Source organism: Tetrao urogallus (assembly GCF_951394365.1).
Source record: "Tetrao urogallus genome assembly, chromosome: 18".
Classification (NCBI taxonomy): Eukaryota; Metazoa; Chordata; class Aves; order Galliformes; family Phasianidae; genus Tetrao; species Tetrao urogallus.
The window spans coordinates 105,885-126,568 of record NC_136831.1 but is presented as its reverse complement, the minus strand read 5'-3'; the positions used below and the strand labels follow the sequence as shown (position 1 = coordinate 126,568).

At 43.3% G+C, this 20,684-nt stretch overlaps 1 protein-coding gene across 2 annotated transcripts in view; it reads left to right on the top strand.

Moving 5' to 3' along the window:
• The window catches only part of TMEM94 (transmembrane protein 94), a gene marked incomplete at both ends in the record, with an annotated part of 37,805 nt that extends 18,158 nt beyond the window's left edge, over nucleotides 1-19,647 (top strand). For both annotated transcript variants that reach the window (XM_079544379.1, XM_079544378.1), the window contains 22 exons: nucleotides 403-459; nucleotides 2,277-2,381; nucleotides 2,908-3,072; nucleotides 3,369-3,578; nucleotides 3,741-4,056; nucleotides 4,806-4,979; nucleotides 7,505-7,607; nucleotides 8,643-8,860; nucleotides 10,066-10,247; nucleotides 10,435-10,573; nucleotides 11,229-11,344; nucleotides 12,202-12,301; nucleotides 13,975-14,083; nucleotides 14,636-14,825; nucleotides 15,328-15,405; nucleotides 15,811-15,896; nucleotides 16,461-16,542; nucleotides 16,848-17,002; nucleotides 17,329-17,423; nucleotides 18,284-18,377; nucleotides 18,635-18,805; nucleotides 19,575-19,647. In XM_079544379.1, coding sequence (XP_079400505.1) covers nucleotides 403-459; nucleotides 2,277-2,381; nucleotides 2,908-3,072; nucleotides 3,369-3,578; nucleotides 3,741-4,056; nucleotides 4,806-4,979; nucleotides 7,505-7,607; nucleotides 8,643-8,860; nucleotides 10,066-10,247; nucleotides 10,435-10,573; nucleotides 11,229-11,344; nucleotides 12,202-12,301; nucleotides 13,975-14,083; nucleotides 14,636-14,825; nucleotides 15,328-15,405; nucleotides 15,811-15,896; nucleotides 16,461-16,542; nucleotides 16,848-17,002; nucleotides 17,329-17,423; nucleotides 18,284-18,377; nucleotides 18,635-18,805; nucleotides 19,575-19,647 — 3,018 coding nt within the window. The remainder of the gene's footprint in view (nucleotides 1-402; nucleotides 460-2,276; nucleotides 2,382-2,907; nucleotides 3,073-3,368; nucleotides 3,579-3,740; nucleotides 4,057-4,805; nucleotides 4,980-7,504; nucleotides 7,608-8,642; nucleotides 8,861-10,065; nucleotides 10,248-10,434; nucleotides 10,574-11,228; nucleotides 11,345-12,201; nucleotides 12,302-13,974; nucleotides 14,084-14,635; nucleotides 14,826-15,327; nucleotides 15,406-15,810; nucleotides 15,897-16,460; nucleotides 16,543-16,847; nucleotides 17,003-17,328; nucleotides 17,424-18,283; nucleotides 18,378-18,634; nucleotides 18,806-19,574) is intronic.
• Between the last annotated feature and the right edge of the window lie 1,037 nt (nucleotides 19,648-20,684).

Genomic DNA, 20,684 nt, shown 5'->3' with positions numbered 1-20,684 from the left:
CTGCTTTTGCAGTCACTCTCATCTAGTTCCTTTCTTTTAACCGATCTGTGTAGTTAAGAAAAGGTCAGTCAGTACTGACTTTGTCTTACAGTGACCGTCCAGGAAGATGTTCTGCTGGGTCTAATTGCTGTTATTTGCTCTGTAGACTTTTGGATAACAACTGTGTCTTCTGTGATATACCAGCGCCAAGCACTTTGTGCTTCACAAGTAGATAATGCCGCTGCTGTAGTCCATTAAAAACATAATTGCTTTGGAGAATTATTGCTCTGTCTTGGTATAGGAGTCCTCATAGGGCAGGACTTTTGCTCTCTTCTCTCTAAAGGCATAGTACTTAGGGATGCATCTTCTTCAGGACACATTTCTGAGCATAATTATAGTAACTGGTCTCTTCTCTTGCTGCAGCTTGCTAAGTTTTCAGAGGACACTCTCAGCAGCTACACAGAGATGGTATCTTCTCAGGTACTCTTATTATGAATTGTTTTCTTACATCTTTCATCTTCACGATATCCTTTCCCTTCCTTTCTGATCCCCTGCTTGTTCCCAGAGCCGTTTTTGCTTGTGCCTGTTGTCTGTTCTCACACTTTTGCTGCTTTAATTTGCTGTGCATGCAGGTTGCATGTCTTTCCCCTACACGTGCCCATGTAGACACTGCTCTACTGACCACAAATTGAGGCACCTTTCATACTGAGTACAGCTGTGCTTTTCTGAATATTGCAGATGATTTGAAATCAACTTTTTCTGTACTGGAGAAAGTGCCTCTTTAAAGATCTATTCCAGGAGTAAAATAATTTTTTATGGTGTGTGTCAGAAAGAAGAAGTATTTTACTTATACCAGGAACACTTAGTTCTCCAAGCCAAAACTAAAGAACAGTGAGAACAGGGGTCAGCGTCAAGACCAAATGTGAAAAGGGGAGCGTAGGATGTTCATGCAAGAAGTCTGATCTTGTTTCAGAGGCTTGCTAATGAGCTTAAGTACATTACTAATCCTTCAAAATCTGGGGCAAATAAACATTTGAAAGAGATGTTTTCTGGCGGAGGAACTGCATCTGGTTACTCTGTAAATTGCATCACCCAGATTAAACAGGTAGGTGGAGGAAAGACACTTCACTATTCTAGCATTCAGATTCCCATTTCCATAAGGAAGCAGATGAACTCCAAAAGCAATTAAAAGTCCTGCATATCGTAAGAATCAATTTATGTCCCCTCGCTCCTAGCTGCATAGAGGAGTGCACATTGAGACACATGCTTTCTTTGTTGAATATTTTGTTGTCCTTCTCTGCCAGTTCATCATTTTAGCTGAGCTATTTTTCAGGTATTGAAATGGGATTGATTTGAGCTCACCTTCCCATTGTAAGAGACCTACTTCTTTTCTTTTGTACCCATGTAAAAACTTTGCCTGCAAGAAACTGGTTTAAATGAGTGTTTTGTTTTGTTTTTTCCCCTCGTGTTAGCTCTTGCATTCAGCCTCATGACTGTACTTACCCTTAGGATCTAAGGAACTGGATCTAAGGATCTCTGAAGGAAATGTTCTGCAGTGACAGCATTCCAGAGCAACAGCTAAAAAGCAAAAAAAAAAAAAAAAAAAAGCAAAAAAAAAAATAAAAATATTGTAAGGCAAACCTGGTTTTGCTGGCTTTGGGTATACACAGAGAAAAGTCTAGTGTTCGAATTGATTCCTACCATCCAGGCCCTCTCTGAAATGTTTTTATGTGAAAGATACAGGGTGCCAAGTGCCACCATGACATTTGAATTTTGCAAATTATCTCCATCCTTCCGTTTATTACTGCGTTGATATGCTTCATTTATAATGATGCAGTCAGTAGTCAGCCCACCTCAACTTCATTTCCAACTTTGTCACTTCCCCAGTGACTTTACCCAGTTTGCAGTGTGATTATCTTAAAGTGTAAGGCAGGGCCTCACATTCCTTACTCCAAGGGGATGAGAGGGAAAAAAATACCAAGAGGTACCAGCTAAATTAGTCCAAAGAAATCCCTTTAGAATTTCTTCCTATGTTTTTGGATAAGTAAAGGTAGTTTCAGTGAATTCTCAATTCAGCAATCAAAATTTCTGTTGGTATCCTTTGTGAGAAAGGAATGCCTTCCCTTGAGAACAACAGCATATTTCAGTTAGCAGGTTCGCACGAAGTCTGATGTTTATCTTGTAGTGTGTTACTGTGTTGAACCAGAAAGCAGGTAATGTCATAATTTTTCCTTCTCTCCCCTTGTCTTCTCTGAATGAGTCTTTAATTAGATGATGTTCTGTGCTTCCCTTGGCAGGAAATGATACGCTGTATCTGGAGCCACTTCTTATGTGTTTTAAAAGGCAAATCTCCAACACTGAGCTTCACCTCCAGCTTGCTCCATAGTCTGGGATCTGTCACTGTGAGTACTGTTGGGCTGTTAGGAGAGGCCTTCAGTAGATGCTTCATTTGCATCGATCGTGTAGTCCTTGCCTGAGCATAGACTATTAGTAGTCAGTTCACTGTGATGGGAATAGATACCCCTCAGGTATCTTGCAGAAGATCTTAAAGCTGTCGTGTCTAAGCATATTGACAGGCTAAAACAATAGTGAGAGATACTCTGTGCTATCTAATATGAATGATATCTGTATGTTCTACAATCTTCTGCCAACTCTTGAAACAGGTTCATTAGTTGCTTCCTTATCATGGGCTTCATGCCTGATTTTGCAATCCCAAGATCAAATTGGTATTAAACAACCAATCAGTCCAGGTAGAATGGGGAAATATCAGATGCTGGAGATTCTTAAGATAGAAGGTTGATGAAGGAGGGACTTATCTGGCCTCCTACGTGTTTATTCAACTTGATGATATTTGCAACTATGTGTGAATGCTTAGATGTGTTTTCACTGAAATTTTGCATTCTTGGGGGGTGTTGTGGGATGTTCTAGGTGCTCTGCTGTGTAGACAAGCAGGGGATTCTCTCCTGGCCAAATCCTAGCCCAGAGACTGTTCTGTTCTTCAGTGGGAAGGTGGAACCACGTCATGATAGCCATGAAGATCTGACTGATGAGCTCTCTACACGGTCCTTCTGCCACCCTGAGATGGACGATGAGGTGAGGGATATGTAATCCATAACGTAGCATGTTAGCTGTAAGCATATTATGACTGACATACACAGTTTGGTATTACAGAAGGGTCTCTTTGCTTGTGCAGAAGTCTTGTGACCATAATTCTTTGCTTATAAGATTAAGAATCTATGAGGATGAGGTCCTCTTCTATAGGAGTCATAAAACAGTGTTTTTCCTTCCCTTTCTCTCTGTCACCACTTCAGCACATTTTGCATATTAATCAAAAGTTGTTCATGTTCAAGTGCTGAATCACCACTGTTCATTTTGTTGGTATTTTGCAGCCCCATGAAAGAGATGCTTTGCTCTCTGGCCCTTTGGCAGACACAGTCCATGTGACTAATGAGCAAGAGAGGAACAACTGGTCTAGCGACCCTCCAAAGGCTCCTGATGCCCATGCCCACCGAAAGCCAAACAGCAGAAGCAAGCATCCCTCTGGGTCCAATGTGAGTTTTAGCAAGGACACAGAGGGTGGAGAAGAAGAACATAGTCAGGTAAGACATATAGAAGGGGCACACAATTAGTCTTCTGTGGATCTACAAGATAGACAACCCTGTAGAGTCTTCTGTTTGGGGAATTTGAGAGTTCCCTGAGGGATTCTGGGCTCAAGCTGTAATCATTGAAGCTAACTAGAATTTTCCTATCTGTTGCATTAGGTTGCTGGTGACACTGAGGTGCTGGCTTGTGAGGCTGAAGATTTTGTGTGTGACTACCACCTTGAGATGCTTAGCCTGTCCCAAGACCAACAGAACCCCTCTTGCATCCAGTTTGATGACTCCAACTGGCAAATACACCTGAATTCCCTCAAGCCTCTGGGTCTGAATGTGCTGCTCAATCTTTGCAATGCCGCTGTGACAGAACGCCTGTGCCGCTTCTCCGACCATCTCTGCAACATAGCTCTCCAGGAAACTCACAATGCTGTGCTGCCTGTCCACGTGCCTTGGGGCCTCTGTGAGCTTGCCAGGCTGATAGGTAAGAAGAACTTGAATGTGTGGATGCAGAGAAATCAGTGCTGCCACTTAATCCTTAGAAAGGATATGCAAAATACTTTCTCAGACCTGGTTTCTGAGAAGGTAGAATTACAGAGCTGACTGTCATTGTCAGGTTGCCAAAGTAATCTATTAAAGATGGTGCTTTGGAAAGTTCTAATACTGTAGACATTAGCAAAGGAAAAAATGTCATCAAGGATATTTCCAGCAAGCCCTAGGTCTAATACCAAGTCTAATACCAAGTCTAGGTTTGGTATTCTCCTGGCTCGAATCTGCAGTTTTTGTTCAGGGACAAAAAGAGCTGCTAATGGAAAGATAGATGCTCTGTCTTTACCACAGTGCTTTACCATGAGATTGGGTATAAATGATGTTGTGTACCTCTGTTAATATTATAGATGGGAAAACTGAAGCACACAGGAGGTAAGATGCAGCACTAGAATTATAATCTGAAAGCTTTCAAACTCAATTCTGTGCTTGTTCTTCACAGCTCCTTTCTTCAATGAATCAGAATCATGAAAGCTGTAATTACTAGTAAAATCTAGTCCTTCTGAATATTTTTCATCATAATCTTGGAACATCTTGGCATAGATGCTCTGTGAGCACTAATTAACCTACCTATTACTGGGGAAAGTCAAAATGAGAGCAGGCAAGATAGATGGCACAGAAGCAGGAGATAGGAATATTCTTTTGCTTTGGTTACTGTCTAATTTTTTCCTCATATTCATGTTTCAGGTTTCACACCAGGTGCCAAAGATCTTTTCAAGCAGGAGAATTATTTGGCCTTGTACCGCTTGCCAAGCGATGAGATGGTTAAGGAGACAATGCTGGGGAAGCTTTCATCAATCACCAAGAGAAGACCACCCTTGACTCACATGATTAACCTGTTTGTGAAGGACACCACAACCAGTAAGGCTGCCTCTTTCTTTGTGTGTCCACATAGGTCAGGAGCATCTTTTTCCCAGAGAACCTAGAAAATATTCAGGAACAGCTTGGAGACTCCAACTGACTGGTGATAGCCTTGCTCTGCCTATGATCAGTACAGATAAGTTCAACAAACCTAAATGATCAGTGCTACGGAATACCGAAAGGGGGAATTCTTCTCAACCCTGGATCATTCAAGGATCATGAAATATTTTTTTTTAAATTGTCTTAGTATTTGACAAGTCTTTTTTCTGGGACCAAATAGCAGTGTAGAACAAGGTGGGTTTTGAATAGTCTTCATTTGGTTGGTGAAACTGATACTGCTCAGGTTTGAATATTTCTCAGGGTGTTAGCTAGTGATGCTTATCCTTCTCATAACACAAATCATAAATTATTATTAGTAAGTTGTACAGTGTAGTAGTGTATTATATATTCTATTTCTATATTACATTCTAATAAGAAATCACAGAAATCTTAGGCAAACCCATGATGATCATGAATGCAGCCCCTGAGGCCATGCTGGTTTCTCCACTCGTACTGCTCCCTATTCCAATAGGAAGGGGCTAGGATGGAAGGGATGTGCAGATGGATGCAGTGAGGTTCTAAAAGCACCTTAGCAAGATTTAACAGTTTGCCCAGCAGAGGTCTTAGTCTCTTAATAATACCTTTAATTGACTGAACTCAGCTTTCTGGAGTTTGTTCAATATTGAATCTGAAATACAGCTACTATATTGGCCCAAGATTTATCAAGTAAATGGGGCTTCTCTTACTTGTTTCTTCTTAAACTTGTATCTTAATTTATGTAAGAGCTTTTTTGTTTGTCCCAATAGCTGCTATCTTGCCTTTGTGAGCAAGAATTTTGCTGATACTTAGTGTAGATGAAAACCTTCAGTGTTGCCTCATTTCAACTCCTTATCCTCAATTTTAAACGGTTTAGTTCATAGGCTGGAGCTCAGACGAATACATGTGTGAGCTGGATTATGCTGTCTAGAGTAAGTTTGAAGGGGAGTTTTGCGAGCAAGGTTATTTAACCATTGGGGCACTTCTCATGTGATAGTTTTGGTCCTTGAAACATTCTAAAATGTGTGCAAACAAATAATGGATTATGCAGATATTATTGCATGAAATCAAATAATTGTGTTTTCACTGAGTCAAACCAGAATACTGTAACTAACCTCTTCTGATTCACTATTTGTGAATAAATCTTTGAATCCACCCACTCCCACATACATAAGGGATGTACATAAATTGACAACTGTAGCAGAAACAGAAGGTAATTTATCTGTATTTCCCTTAGTATTCCACTGAAATACGTGCCTTCCCTTTGGCAGCATTCTTCCCAAATCGTTAGTAACCACATGGAAATGAGGGGCTCACCTGAATTCTCAGCAAAGTAAAGTGGCACAATACTGCCCAATTTCCCTTGCTGTAGCTGCATTCTTAGCTTCTTTTTGCTCTTATTGGCTCAGCTCTAGAGGCCTAGTTCTCTCTAATGAGTACCAGCATTCATGAATGGGTAGCTGTCTTCCATGTCCTGTTCATCTTTTCTCTCCTTTGTGCCAGAGAAATTCTGTCCTTCATGTTCGTGACTTAGAGAAGAAAGAGGCTGAGCTAACATTGGACAGCTGACTGAGTGCCCTCCAGTTTATAGGACATGATGTCACTGTCATCTGTCCCTTAGAGGAACTGTTGTGTAGCATGCTGTTGACACTGAATGGAAATCATATGGGAAAAGATTGCAGTTGCTGTCAGATACAAATGTAGGTGTGTGCACATGTGTCATGTGCACGTTCTTGCTCTCTGTCTGGGGCATAGACATTCCATGAAAGTCTTGTTCTCTTTTTCCCAGCAAGGACTATCCGACCATAGGACCCAGGTGGGAAGGATTAAGTGTTTATGCAATAAAATTAATGCCATACAAGTACTCCTTTATGTCCCTGAAACAGGCTCCTTCTTTCATGCACGGTTCCTATTCATCTTGGAGGATTGTTACTCTGATAAACTTGGTGCACAATGACTCTCTGTAGCAGAAAGCAGAGAGCTGCTATGTTTTGGAAAATTCCCCGGTGTTCCTGAAGGTCCCTGCTGGATTTGTGCAAGTGTATTTTCTTGGCTCTTGATTTCATTAGCTAGCATGAGCATTTCATCAATGCTTATATTCTCATGAGAAGATGCACACAAGAATATCTTCTGTTCCATTGCATGCAGGAGCAAGATTTTTTTCCCAGCTTCTGTAGGAGTGGGATTGTTAATACAATATAATAGAATAGAAACCGATCATCTGCCTCACATTTTATCACAGCCTTGTTTGAACTTGCAGTTGGACAAGTAGCAGCTGAATATATTATTCAATCTTGAATAATTTCTCAAAGGGGAACTGAAGGCTTTATGGAGGAAAGCATGAACCAGTGGATCAAAGAACCACTATTTTAACAAAGGAGCAGTTAGTATGATCTCTTGCCTGGGATCCTGTATGTGTGTTGCTGACTCATTGTTTACCTGTATTTCAGGTACTGAGCAGATGTTTTCACATGGGACAGCCGACATCATCCTTGAAGCCTGCACAGACTTCTGGGATGGTACTGATATTTACCCCCTCTCTGGCTCTGACAGGTGAGCATCTTGTCATTTGATGCATTTAGGGACTGCAGTTAAATTGCAGCAGGAACCTGGTCACTGTATTAAAAGCTATTTAATAGAAGCTTGAAGTAGGTTATGAACATAAGTTGTCTCTGCTTATAATTAACTGCTATAATTATAGCAGTATAAAAGATGAGATGTCAAGAAATAACAATGTATGACTAAACCATTTTGTACTCTATCTGTTGACATAGTGTCCTCTTAGAAGTGGACTGTGACTGTATCATGTAGCAGAATGATGAATTCTAATCTGATCATGTGATGGTGGCAAAGAATTGTTGTTGTTGTTCAATAAATGGCTTATGTATTACAGGAAAGTGATCAATTCATCCTACTGTTGACACATTCAAACCAGTCCATCATAATGCATCACACCCTATTAGTCTTGTATCTGTTCAGTATCTGGCAATGTCTCTTGCATTTTATCCATAAGACAAATTTCTGTTCCTTCTAGCAGAACAGACAGACTAGCAATGTTTAGTTTTATTGAATAGCAACCAATGGAAAAATACCATGTACATTCGAATTTGTTGCCTTTATGAGTTCAGCATAGGGAAGGAACTTTAAACTATTCTAGTGACTAAATATTGTCTAAATGTAGACTTGAAATACAGCTTCTGGGACCCACACTATGAAAGGGAATATCAAAAAAGTCTGTTACTGTAACTATCTGCTGTAAATATTACTGTCAGAGTTGTGAGTTGCTTCATGTTTATCTTATATAAATAAACTCTGATTAATTAGATTTCTACTGTCATACATTAAAGTCATCTGTCAGTCACATAAGGCATATCATTTAAGTGTGTTCAAAGAGTGCTGTGTTCATATTCATCAATTTGTCTAATCAACATGCAGCAATGCTCACCACTGCCTCTGGAACACAGCTCTGTTCCTCACAGAACATGTTTTTCCAGCTACCCAGTTGGTGATTTCTGTATCAAACTATTTGTACGTTGTCAGAAATGCGGCACATTTCTGTTAAATCTGTTTTTTGTCTCTTCCATACAGGAAGAAGGTGTTAGATTTCTACCAGCGAGCCTGCCTCTCAGGGTACTGTTCAGCTTTTGCATACAAGCCAATGCATTGTGCCTTGTCCTCCCAGCTCAATGGCAAGTGCATAGAACTGGTGCAGGTCCCTGGACAGAGTGCTATCTTCACATGCTGTGATCTGCCTGGGACAACCCCCATCAAACAGAATAGTCGGAGGAATAGCTGGAGCTCAGATGGTGTGTATGTGTTTCCTGTTCTGTCTATAAAAAGTTATTCTACTAGCCAGGTGCTTTCTTTTGGATTGGTCTAGAGCTGTAAGAACATTGTTGCACTAATTAAGCAATAAGAGTGTCTGAAGTAGATGCATTTCCAGAAGAAGTAATGATGCAGCAGCTGCTTAGTATGATTCTAGTTTGGCTATCGAAGCTTGCACAGTTTGTTTTTTTTTTTTTTGCCTTGGGAAGTCTGTTTCTTTATGCAGGCAATTGTGAGTCAAGACTCCTGGGTATTTTGATGCTTAGTATGCTGTCTGACTGACTTTACGGAAGTCACTTGTCTTTTCAAAGCAACTGAATGTTTGAAGGTGTATATGACTACTCTCCTGTGATGGATTTTGCTGCTGTGCTGAAGGATAAGGTTCCCAGTAGATGTAGAATTGTACCTATCCTCCAGAACAGCAACTGAGAAACAAGCACATACTGTTACATAAGGTGATACAGGAAATTCTTTTGTAAGACTAACCTTAATCTGTTTCTGCCTTGGTCTCCCATACTGTAAAATGTGAGTAATAGGGTTTTCAGCATCTGTGAAGCAGTAGTGACTGCGTGTTTTCAAAACACTTTTCAGTCTCACCTGTGGCAAACTTTGTGACTGTATAAAGTGTTTTGTTATTTTGTTCCTCATGCTGTATCCAGCTTCCATTTACACAGGTGGTGATGGTGAAGGAACACTCTCAAAGAGCCTTTGCAGGCTCTTTGGAAGCATCTGCAATGTCTCTTGGGGGAACATGACCCAGTTCCTCTACATCAGCCTCTTGTACTCTGAAGCCTCTTTGCCTCAGCCAGACTTACCATACTTATAAACACAGTATGATGTATTTAAAATGCATATGCGAACGTTATGCAGCACATATCTTCTACCTTTCTGCGCCAATTTCTCATGACTGATCCTTGTTTTCTGTTTTGTCTTTTTTCTTTACATGCTGTTTCATACTCTTATTCTCACGTGTGGAGATGTTCTGAAACTGCTTCTGTGGTTGGGTGTGCTGGAACAAATGGATGCCTCTTAACTTTCCTGTGTGTGTGTGTTGCATGTTTCTGTGTCTGGATACCATGTCCCTGCATATTACCTTAATGGCCTCTCCCACCTTGTGTATTGTTATCTGATGCGCATCTGGTCTCTTGTGTCTCAATGTGATTGCATGCTGTTTGCATGCTTGAAGAAGGGATTGGGGAAGTGATGGAGAAGGAGGACTGTATCCAGGCTCTGAGTGGACAGATCTTCATGGGAATGGTCTCATCTCAGTATCAGGCCCGTCTTGACATTGTCCGCCTTATTGATGGATTGGTCAATGCCTGCATTCGTTTTGTCTACTTCTCCTTGGAAGATGAGCTCAAAAGCAAGGTAAGCTGTCTTTGCTGACCCCTGAACTTGTATGTCCCAGCTGTCGAACTGGAGGGTTTAGCCCCAAGGTTAACTTGATTCACTTCCTTACGGGGTCCAGAAGGTAGTTACGCTCCAATATGGCATTGGTCTGCAGTACTCTTCGTGTGGATAGCTACACTAAACTCTTTTGCCTGCTCTCCTCTAGGTGTTTGCTGAGAAGATGGGTCTTGAAACTGGCTGGAATTGTCACATATCTTTAACACCCAATGGAGATGTGCCTGGATCTGAGATCCCTCCTTCCAGTCCCAGCCACGCTGGCTCCCTGCATGATGACCTACATCAGGGTGAGAGAACTCCACCTAATCAGCTTTGAATGCCACATTTCCAGAATGGTTCCCTTAAACTCATTCATAGGATTCTGTTTCCTCACCAGATATCTGATCCTTTAGATCTCTGAGCACAAAACAAGATGGGCCTGAGGTGTGTGCATGTGTGAGTGAGAGAGCCTTACATTTATATATACACTTATAAATGTGTGTATATACACTTATACGTTCCTACCCAGGCAGTGCTCTAGCTGTTGGAAACAAGCATCCCTCTGTGCGCAAATTGCCATGCTTTTACAAATGCTCATCAGTGATTTTGGTTCTTGCTAAAATGGTGGTTAAGCCACTGGAAATCAGTCTCTTACCTGTTAATTAGTCTTCTCTTACTTTAAGCAGGCTTCCATCACACTCCTCTTCTTCTAAAAGAAGGAACAGAACAGATAAACTTTCATGTGTCAAAAGAGCAGAGACTAGGCTCATATATCTACTTCTGCACACATTAGTCATCTAAAAAAACTGCATCTTAGATGACTGAGGGGGATCTAAGTGTTAACCTAGAAAATAAGGCTTCACATTTCCTTGCTTCTGCAATGCTGTGTGAATATATCATGTAGTTGGCACAAGAATGGCACAGGTGGGTTTGGGCTTATTGTTTGTGCTGTCTCTGCTCCAGTTTCTCGAGATGATGTGGAGGGGCTCTTGCTAATGGAAGAGGAAGGGCATTCAGATCTCATCAGCTTTCAGCCAACAGACAGCGACATCCCAAGCTTCTTGGAAGACTGTAACAGGGTGAGGCTCCCTCTCCCTATACACTCTGTGGTATTGTCAGGGTCACTATAACCATAACAGCATATTGGAGAATTCATTTTTCAAGCCAATTGTTGACTGGTTCATATGGCTTGGAAACTAGGGGTTGGGATTAATGATAATCTCTTGGTTAATCACTTTTACTGAATGTATTTACATATATTTTCTTTGGATTTTAAAAGAGGAGATAATGACCTGCAGAGTGGTCTTGAGAGGCTCATCTCAGTCTGTCTGGATTCCCTTGCCATGTGCTGGGGAAGGAGTGGAAACATGCCCCCACTGTACATAGACGGAAGAAACTTCTAACCTCCATCCATGAGCAGTAGTAGCTGGTGCTGGCCAGCAGTCAGGGTGTGGGACATATTCTTCCTGCCAGAAACTGAGACATGCTCAGCACAGGTTACAGAAGTATCTAATAGATACAGATTTATAAAAGTAATCTTTTAAAAGTTTATAAAAAGTGGGCTGTGTTTAGGAAGCAAAATTCATTCCCTTGCTGTGTAATATGGCTGCAACTGCAGTAGCAGGTATATGTGCTGGCAGATGGCCCATATTCCCTAACCAAATTCTACACACAGATAAAATATTCCTTACAAATTCTTGAGACAGATGTTTTGGTTTTTTTTTTGTTTTTGTGGTCGTACAAACCCTAAAGGACTGCACAGACTGCCTGGTACATCAGTGTAGAACTTCAGTAGGAAGACTTCTTCTAGTGGCCTTGGAAAGGCAGCTTCTGTCTGCATTTATCCTGGGAGTCGTCATTATAATTTCAGCAATTCTTCGTTGTCTACCTCCCTCATACATACACTCCTGCTTAGTCTCCTCTTTGTCTTTTTCAGGCCAAACTTCCACGGGGGATCCACCAGGTCAGACCTCACCTGCAAAACATTGACAATGTGCCTTTGCTGGTGCCCCTCTTCACAGACTGCACCCCAGAGAGTAAGTGGCACAGAGCCTGGGTCTGTCCTAGAACTAGGTGTAATTACTTTCCCCCTGCACATTCTCTGGCTCTTCTGGGTGCGGACCAGAATTATTAGTGAATAACACAGAACAGAACAGAAATCCAAAAGGGTATTTTAATATTAATGACCATCTATTACTACCTGAGGGGAGGCAGACCTTTGTCTTAATACAACTTTCCTTAGTTACAGAAATCAGCTAAGAGTCACTTCACTTGTAATTAAAAAAAAAAAAGAGACACAAGTAAACATCCACAATGCTACTGCTTTTTATGAAGGGTTATCAGTGTGCTAGGAACCTTTGCTTCCTTATGTAACTCAGAAATCACCTCCCAGAAGTACTTTTCTCTGGCAGTTACCATGGCACCACTAGCTGCTTTGCAGTTTTTGACTGCAGAGACCAAAAAGAACAACATTTCTTTTTCACAGAAACACTGTTTTATCTAAAGAGCCTGACTGCTCAGCTGGCAAATACCTGTCCTGAGAATTTCTTGCCCTGAAGAGATTACAAACTAAATACAGAGGCAGTAACTATAAAAGGAAAAAATTACACACAGCAAGGAAGAAGAAAAGTCCCTGGAAAGGAGCGAGGGTGCACATTGCATTACCCAGAACTTTACCTCCAGAGCCACTGCTCCACTTTTCCCTTGATGGGATATCTCATAAGCCTCTATTTGCTGCTTCGTGAGTTGGACTAGTTTCTCTGCGAGCTCCCGCCAGTATTTGCCAAGCTTCACAGCCGATGTCAAAATGATGGTGTCCTGGGTAAGACGGGCCACTAATCCCTGGCAATCTATTTTCAGTATAAATCCCAAGGATCATGATGATTTGACATTTTCAGGTACTTCTGGGCACAGTTCAAAGGAGTGCCAATGAGAATCAGCTACAGACCAGTCTGCCTAGGTGCTCAGTGTATTTAATCTTTCTCTGCACTTCCCCACTTCATCTAACCTCTTGCTGTTCTGCAGACCCAGGTGCACCAAGCATTTAGATTAGTTGTTTTATAGGCATCTGCAGAGAAGATGGGTGTTTTGTTTCCCTTGACCTTTTAGAAAACTCATATTCACAGAGTACTGTGCTACAGAAGGAAAGTCAGATCAAAAAGCAGTTTTGATTTAGAGTCCTTAAGAAGACGTTAATAAAAAGATTGAGGGCTTAGAGGTAGGGCTGGGATTGGAGTTACAGGGACTTGCTTTGAGCAAGGCTAAGCATGGTGTGCTTCGTTATATTCTTTTTGTTCCTTCAGACTTGGAAGAGCAGTGAGTTGATGCAGAATTTGAGATTGTGTATTTCAGGTTTGAATTAAAGTAAATTTAGTTTCTGCTGTTTTCTAGCAAGACCATCTGATGCTGATGTCATTTGTTTTACACAACCAGGGTATACCTAGAACTCTGGCCAGAAAGAGGCATGCTAGAGGTACAGATCTCTGTGTCACAGCATTGTGAATCACAGCTCAGTTCCTTCAGTAGGCAGATAAAAGGGCACGAGAACTGCAATTAATTACCCATCTGTTTGCGTCCTTTGACTTTGAATCTGATTACACATGAGGGGTCATTTTAAAAGATCTGTCTGCTCAGTATTCAGACTAGAAAGGGTGTGTGAAACCTACATACTTAATAAGATAATGCACTTTCTCTTTCGGTCTCCTTGCAGCCATGTGTGAGATGATTAAGATCATGCAGGAGTACGGGGAGGTGACTTGCTGTCTGGGAAGCTCTGCCAACCTGCGGAATAGCTGCCTCTTCCTGCAAAGTGATATCAGGTAGGACAGGATCCAGAGTCCTCTTTTGCCTTGGGGTTACCCAATGCCCAACTATGGGTCACAGCTGACCTGGGGACTGTCAGGAGGATTGCTTTGTCTATAATTGTTAGCTAATTGTGTCACTATAAGGGACATTTTGAATGGTGTTGGGTGGGATCCCATTATTTTTGAGTCAAGTGACTGCTTGGATTTGTTGATATAGATTTTTCTCTATCTTAGAAAGGAAGCTGTTACTCTTATATGCTGAAATACTGCTCGCCAACTGGAAATGCAAAAGCTTCATGTTTGTGCAAAATAGTGGCAGTACCCCTCTGGATCAACCAGTTTGTTGACCTTGAGCCATAAATCAGAATGTATTCATTATTTCTCTGGGAATAACTGAAAGCCTGGGATGATTGATCCTGAATTCATATCTCAGATAAGGACTTAATTACCAGCAAGGCAGATAGGGGTGGCATGGCACAGCGTGAGTTTACAGGCTGGCCTGTAGTGGAGAACAGTTTCTCCTTTGGGATGAGGTATTTTCCTAATGCTCCTGTGTTGTCCACACAGTATAGCACTGGACCCTCTCTACCCATCCCGCTGCTCCTGGGAGACCTTTGGCTATGCCACCAGCACCACCATGACTCATGCCTCTGATGAGCTCACCCCACTGCAGCTCTCAGGACAGCTCAATAGCCTGCCTTGTTCCATATCCTTCCGCCAAGAAGAGAGTACCAGCATTATAAGACTTATAGAGCAGGTGAGCCAGACATATTCCCTTTCTCGATTTCTCTATCTTTGGCCCGCCCCTTTCTGCCTGCAGCTCATGAGGAGCAAAGCCAAGAGCCTGTGTGAGCATTCTTGTTGAGTTGCCTCCAGTGAGCTGCCAACATTAGCTGTGCTTGGGTCTCCTATCATTTGTGCAGAAAGCACAAAAGATTCTTCCTGTCTGACCCTGCTGGTCCAAAGTATAGAGGATGACTTGGGAATGGTGCCCTGTGGCACCACGACAAGAAAGTAATTCAACTGAATGAAGTATAAACTTGTTGAGATTCCATAGCTGGGAAAAACACATGCTACAGTGAGGCATTACCCCAGAAAATCTAGGAGGTTTAAACAAACCTACCCTTTGGTTAAATTCTGTCCTTCCATCACAACCTCTGCATCTAGGCAGGATGCTTCTCCTCTCCTGCAGGCTACGTGATCTGCCCCTGCCTGCTCCCATCACAGTGAGGGCTCTGAGGGTTTGTGCTTCCTTCCAGGCCCGGCATGCAACTTATGGGATCCGCAAGTGTTTCCTCTTCCTGCTGCAGTGCCAGTTGACGTTGGTCGTCATTCAGGTGAATCCTGGCCTGACTGGGGACAGCATTTAGATCAGCAGACAAGGGTGCTAGCAAGGATACTGGGTGGCTGCAGCAGGGCAGCCTTGCAAGGTGGGGAGATAGCCTTCAGGCAGTTTAATACAGCATGTTTGGAAAAGTTACAATAAAGATTATAAGGTCACAGTCCACACTCCCCCTTCTCCTTGATACTCTTACAGAAGTTTCTCTCCTACTCATTTTTCCTTGGAGAAAAGCATCCCCTACAGCATCTGCCCTAACAGCCTAAAAAGTATGGAAGGGCTGTGCAGCAGCCCACTAGTTACCAGATTGCACTAGTGTTCTGTGGGAGGATGGTGGCACCTGGGGGTAACGGGGCTGTCTTAGCACTGCTCACACTCTTCACTCTGGACTGTTCCTGTCTAGTTCCTGTCCTGCCTGGTACAGCTGCCTCCCATCCTAAGTACCACAGATATTGTGTGGCTCTCTTGTTTCTGCTACCCACTGCTCAGGTGAGTCTGTCAGGCAGGGTGAAACATCCTGCTTTCAACCACCTACCACACAGACAAGTCCCCCAACCTACTGTGTCTGTGAGGAAAGGAAGTGACATCACCCACAGCATGCTAAGGAGGCTTCTATATGCCTTCTATGACAAGATGCTGGAAAATACAGATAGGAGTATTTGTGTACTGCTGGGTAAGCTCTGCATGCTACCTGAGAGCTTTTTTTATCTTATGGTTTGAACTTTCACCCGAGAATAATTTCCTAATCCTGATTCTGATGCACTGGCTGAGGTGTGATGGAGAGCATAGGGCATTAGGCAAAGTCCAAGGTGCCACTAGTCAATTTTCCCTATCACACAGTTACAAGTTGCCTCTCTCTGTTTGCTCCTGCCATGCCTGAGAACTTCAACAGCATGCACCTGAAAGAGTGGGATACGAGCATAGTTCAAGTACTCACCACTGAAGTGCCAATGCTCCAGTCAGAGAATGTTCTTCAGTTTCAAATATTAGCCCACAAAGCAAAAGATTTGGTGCCTGAACCCATTAATGAGAAACCAACCTCCCTTTCTCCAGCATTTCACTCCTGGGCAAGCCTCCCCACAGCTCCATCATGACCATGGCAACAGGAAAAAACTTGACTTCTATTCCTAAGAAGGTAGGTGGCCCGTCATATAAGAATGTTTCCCCCTTCCTTCTCTTTGTCCACGCAGTGACACATAGCTGAGAACCTGTGCTAATGTAGGTCTTCCGAAATAACTCAGTAAACTGATCTGTGGTGTAAGCAATCCTTATTAAAACTCTGGCATGGACACAAGGGGAATCTCCTGTTGCCCATATGCCTACAGAGCAGATTCACAGTGCAACATCCAGAAACTGTACTGCAGCCTCTGATAGTTCATGGTGGGGACCTTGGGCCAATGACATGCCTGTGTCACTCTACTGCCTCTCCCTTATCCACAGACTCAGCACTACTTCCTGTTCTGCTTCTTGCTGAAATTCAGCGTGACCATCTGTTCCTGCCTCATCTGCTTCGGTTTCACACTGCATGAGTCCTGCAAAGAGGTTAATACTACCAGCCTCAATCTCACAGCCTGCCCCTCCATTATGCTGCACAGGTGAGGAACCAAGTCTGGCATTGTACACCCTCTTGCTATTCCCAGGTAGAAGTGATCCCCCTCTAACAAGCTTCAGGCTCTTACATGAGCCAACTTTAATGTCTTTACAGTGTTCTTCCTAGCCTTGACAATAACATCTCTAAGGCAAAAGCTGGCCTTGTTCAGTATCATGTGGTATCAGGACAGCCAGTTCTTCTAGCGAGAGTATGACTCCAATCTCACACCCAGTTCTCCCCACTATCAAAGCAAGACATGGCCCTAGAGGGAGCAGGTTAGACAGTAAGTTCCTACTGTTAACTTATTTCTTGTGTTCTCTCATCTACTAGCAATGTTCATGGTGCTCCTGACTGGTTTGGGACATTTTCCAATGTTCTTCTTGTAGCCCAGAAGCTCACAGCTGGCCTGATTGTTTTACACACAGGTGAGTCCTTACTCTCAGCACCCATCTCCTCAGCTCTAGGAAAAAACATGCATCTTGTGTTTCTTCTTGTGTCCCCACTATGCACAAACTCCATTAGAAGCAGAAACTCTTATGGCCTCCTGACAAAAACGTGAAGTCTGTTATATTTATTAGGGTGATGTACAGTAATATAAGTCAGTACCTTCAGAGCTGATTCGGCCTTTTACCTGCTGGGGAAGCACTTATTCTGTTGCATCAGAAAGGTATCCTCTCTCTTTGTGTAAATTAACTAACAGGGTTCTACTGCTCTTCAGAAATATGACTCCCCCTCTGTTCCCGTCAGCATCTTATAAAGAACCTCCCATTCCTTCTCCCAAACATCCGTGCAGGACTGTGACGGTCCTGCAGGCTGAGGGGAGCCAGGCCCTGGCTGACCCTTATCACTGGTGCATAGTTGCCTGTCAGAGTAGCTCCAGCTGCTCTCCTGTGATCTTAAAGAGCCTCTGCTCCCTTTTCACCACATTATGTTGCGCATCAGCGCTTAATAGAATGTATCATGTTGAGATATGCAGCGTGTCCAGGTCAACAGAAATGTTCCTGATTTGAGAGACAGGTCAATTTTTGGTGTGCATTACATAAGCACACCAGGCTGAGAAACAGCTTTGGGATCCCTTTGGTGTGTAATGCTGTGCAGTATTATTACTGTGCCCCTTTTTTCTTATTTAGGGACTTGGATTTGCTGTGGGGAGACTGGCCTGCAAGGACCTTGAATGAAAGCTAGGTTTCAAGAACATAAAACTTGTACCCCTTTGGAGTAAGAGCTTTTGATGGATATTGTAAAGCATTGTATATATAACATTCTGTTTTATCTATCTCTGTAGTTTTCATATCCATCACTCATGTCCATCGGACTAAGCCCTTGTGGAAGAAAAGCCCCCTCTCCAACTGGTGGTGGACGCTCACTGTGGCTATTGTGTGAGTATCCCCAGGCCCTGATAAGGGATTCCAGAGTGCTGGTGGGAGGAGGGCTCTAGACCTTCTCCAGCACCAGATTGCTGACACAGGAAAATGGTAGCATGCAGCACTCGTTCTGCAGTGCTGAATTTCATGCAAGGCGAAGTATCCCTGTTGTGAATCTGGAGGTAGTTTATCTGGGCCTGAATCCTGATGTGCAGATCCTGGAAAGTGTGTTAGCTCTGCTGAGAACTTGCTGTGTCTGTTTATGATCTTAGATTAATGGGGCAAGTAGCACAGACCCTGCTGGACCTGAAGCTCTGGGAAAACCTCAATTCTCCACTGACTTTTAAGTACATTTCCATCTCTCCAGTCTCATGGCTCCTGGGTTTTCTTTCCTTGATCCTGGTGGTTATCATCAATGAGATTGTCAAGCTGCATGAAATAAGGTATGGGAGCAGCTTAGTTTTGAGCTGCAGAGAAATAATACACAGAGAACAGGTGGGGAATAAAAAGGAAAATCTGATTGTGGTGTGTAAATCACCTGGCTATGGTGTGCATGCTCATGTTCCAACTCTCAGAAAGGAAGTACAGAGGAGGAAGGAGGGTCAGAAGAGGGCAGGGACACTGAGACCAAAATTCCTTATCTCCCCCTAGTGAAAGGGAGACAGCCAACATCTGTGAGATGCCAAGTGTGGCTTGGAGAGAGCTGTTCTCTATATCTTGTCCCAAGAGGGACAATGAAGTAATGAATCACAGTAGAGGAAATAATGTCTTCACACAGTGCCTGGATTGCGGGATCCATTTCCATGTAAAGTAGCTGAAACCAAGAATTGGCAGGCAAAGTTCTTCCTAGTACAGGGAGCAGGTAGAGCTGGGAGTTAATGCTAATGAACATTGATTCAAGAGAGTTGATGGGGAAAGGCAGTGGGGATTGCAGGGAATGTTGATTGGGGTGCAGCTTCCATTTCTCTTCATGGGAGGGGTTTCTGGACCTTTCTGCACTGTGTCTGGTGGCTTTGGAGACAGGACTTTGGTGGTGGGGGTAGGTGCGAGACCATGGGCTGCTCTCTAGATTTGACTCTCCTCTTAGTACTGGAGGGCCCTGGCCAGAGGGCTCCCCTGCTTCTCAGGGCTGTGCAGCTCAGGAACTGTAGTGGGGCAGCTCTGCCTTTTGCCTTTCCATGTGCTGACTGCTATTTTTCCTGTCTCCTCTAGGGTCCGGGTCCGTTACCAAAAGAGGCAGAAGTTGCAGTTTGAAACAAAGCTGGGGATGAATTCTCCATTTTAAACGCTTTCAATTTGAATTCCCTGGGGGCAGGGTCACACAGCAACATCCTGCAAGGGGAGAGCAGCTGCTCACAGGCTCAGGAAGTTTCCTTTCACACATACAAACCAGACGGCCTCTGCAAAAATGCATCAGCACCTTCAGGGGAGGCTCAGGCAGGACTCTTCTAGTAGGATCCCCCAGTAGGTATGCAGTCCTTTTCTGGCCTGCCACGTTGCTCTCAAGGGAGCCTGCAAGCTCTGATGGCTGTTCAGGCTGCTTTTCCTTTATTTATTTATTAGTAGAGGTTTTTGTTAGTATAATTGTGATGCTGAAATCAACTGACTCCTTCCTGCTGGGTTCCTTCTGGGTGAGCAAATGTTTGTTTGTTTTTTACCTGGTTGGATAATCTAGGGCCAGAAGGGGAGCTACAGGGCTGCTAAAGCAAAAGATTTCTATTGAAACCCATTTTTTTTTCCTCTGCCTGCTTTCCTGGTTGATGCATGTGTGCATGCCTGCGCGTGCCCTCAGCTGCCTTCCTCAGCTATCTCTCCTGCTGCTCTTGAGAGTATTGTGGGAATGTGACCTCCAGCCCTCAGCTGGCAACAAAGGGATACTGGGAAGGAGCTCTGGTGCCATGCTAGGAAAGTCTGTCTGTCATGGCCAGGACTGCTCTTTAGTGTTGTAGCTGCGTGCCAACTGTTAGTGCTTCAGGAGATGAATGGAAAGGCCTTTAAGAGAAGCTGTCTGAGTTTAACCCTACTTCTGTGGAGCACAGGGAGTTAGGAGGACAGCTCTGCCTGCTTGCACAGCCCAGCTTCCTTCAGCCTATTTGAACCAGCTCTTGTCTGCTTTAATTGCCCTCAAACAGGTAGGTTTACAACTGTCCTCATTTTTGTGATTTTAATTGCTGTTAGCGAAATGGCTGCTTGAGAGAGCAACAGCAATATTTGCATCTAGAGATAAAACCTGAGACCTCCCTACCCCTTGCATGGAGCAAGGGAGGTGTATTTCCATCTATATCTTGCAGTTGTGACTCCTTTCCCAGCCTGGAACTGTGC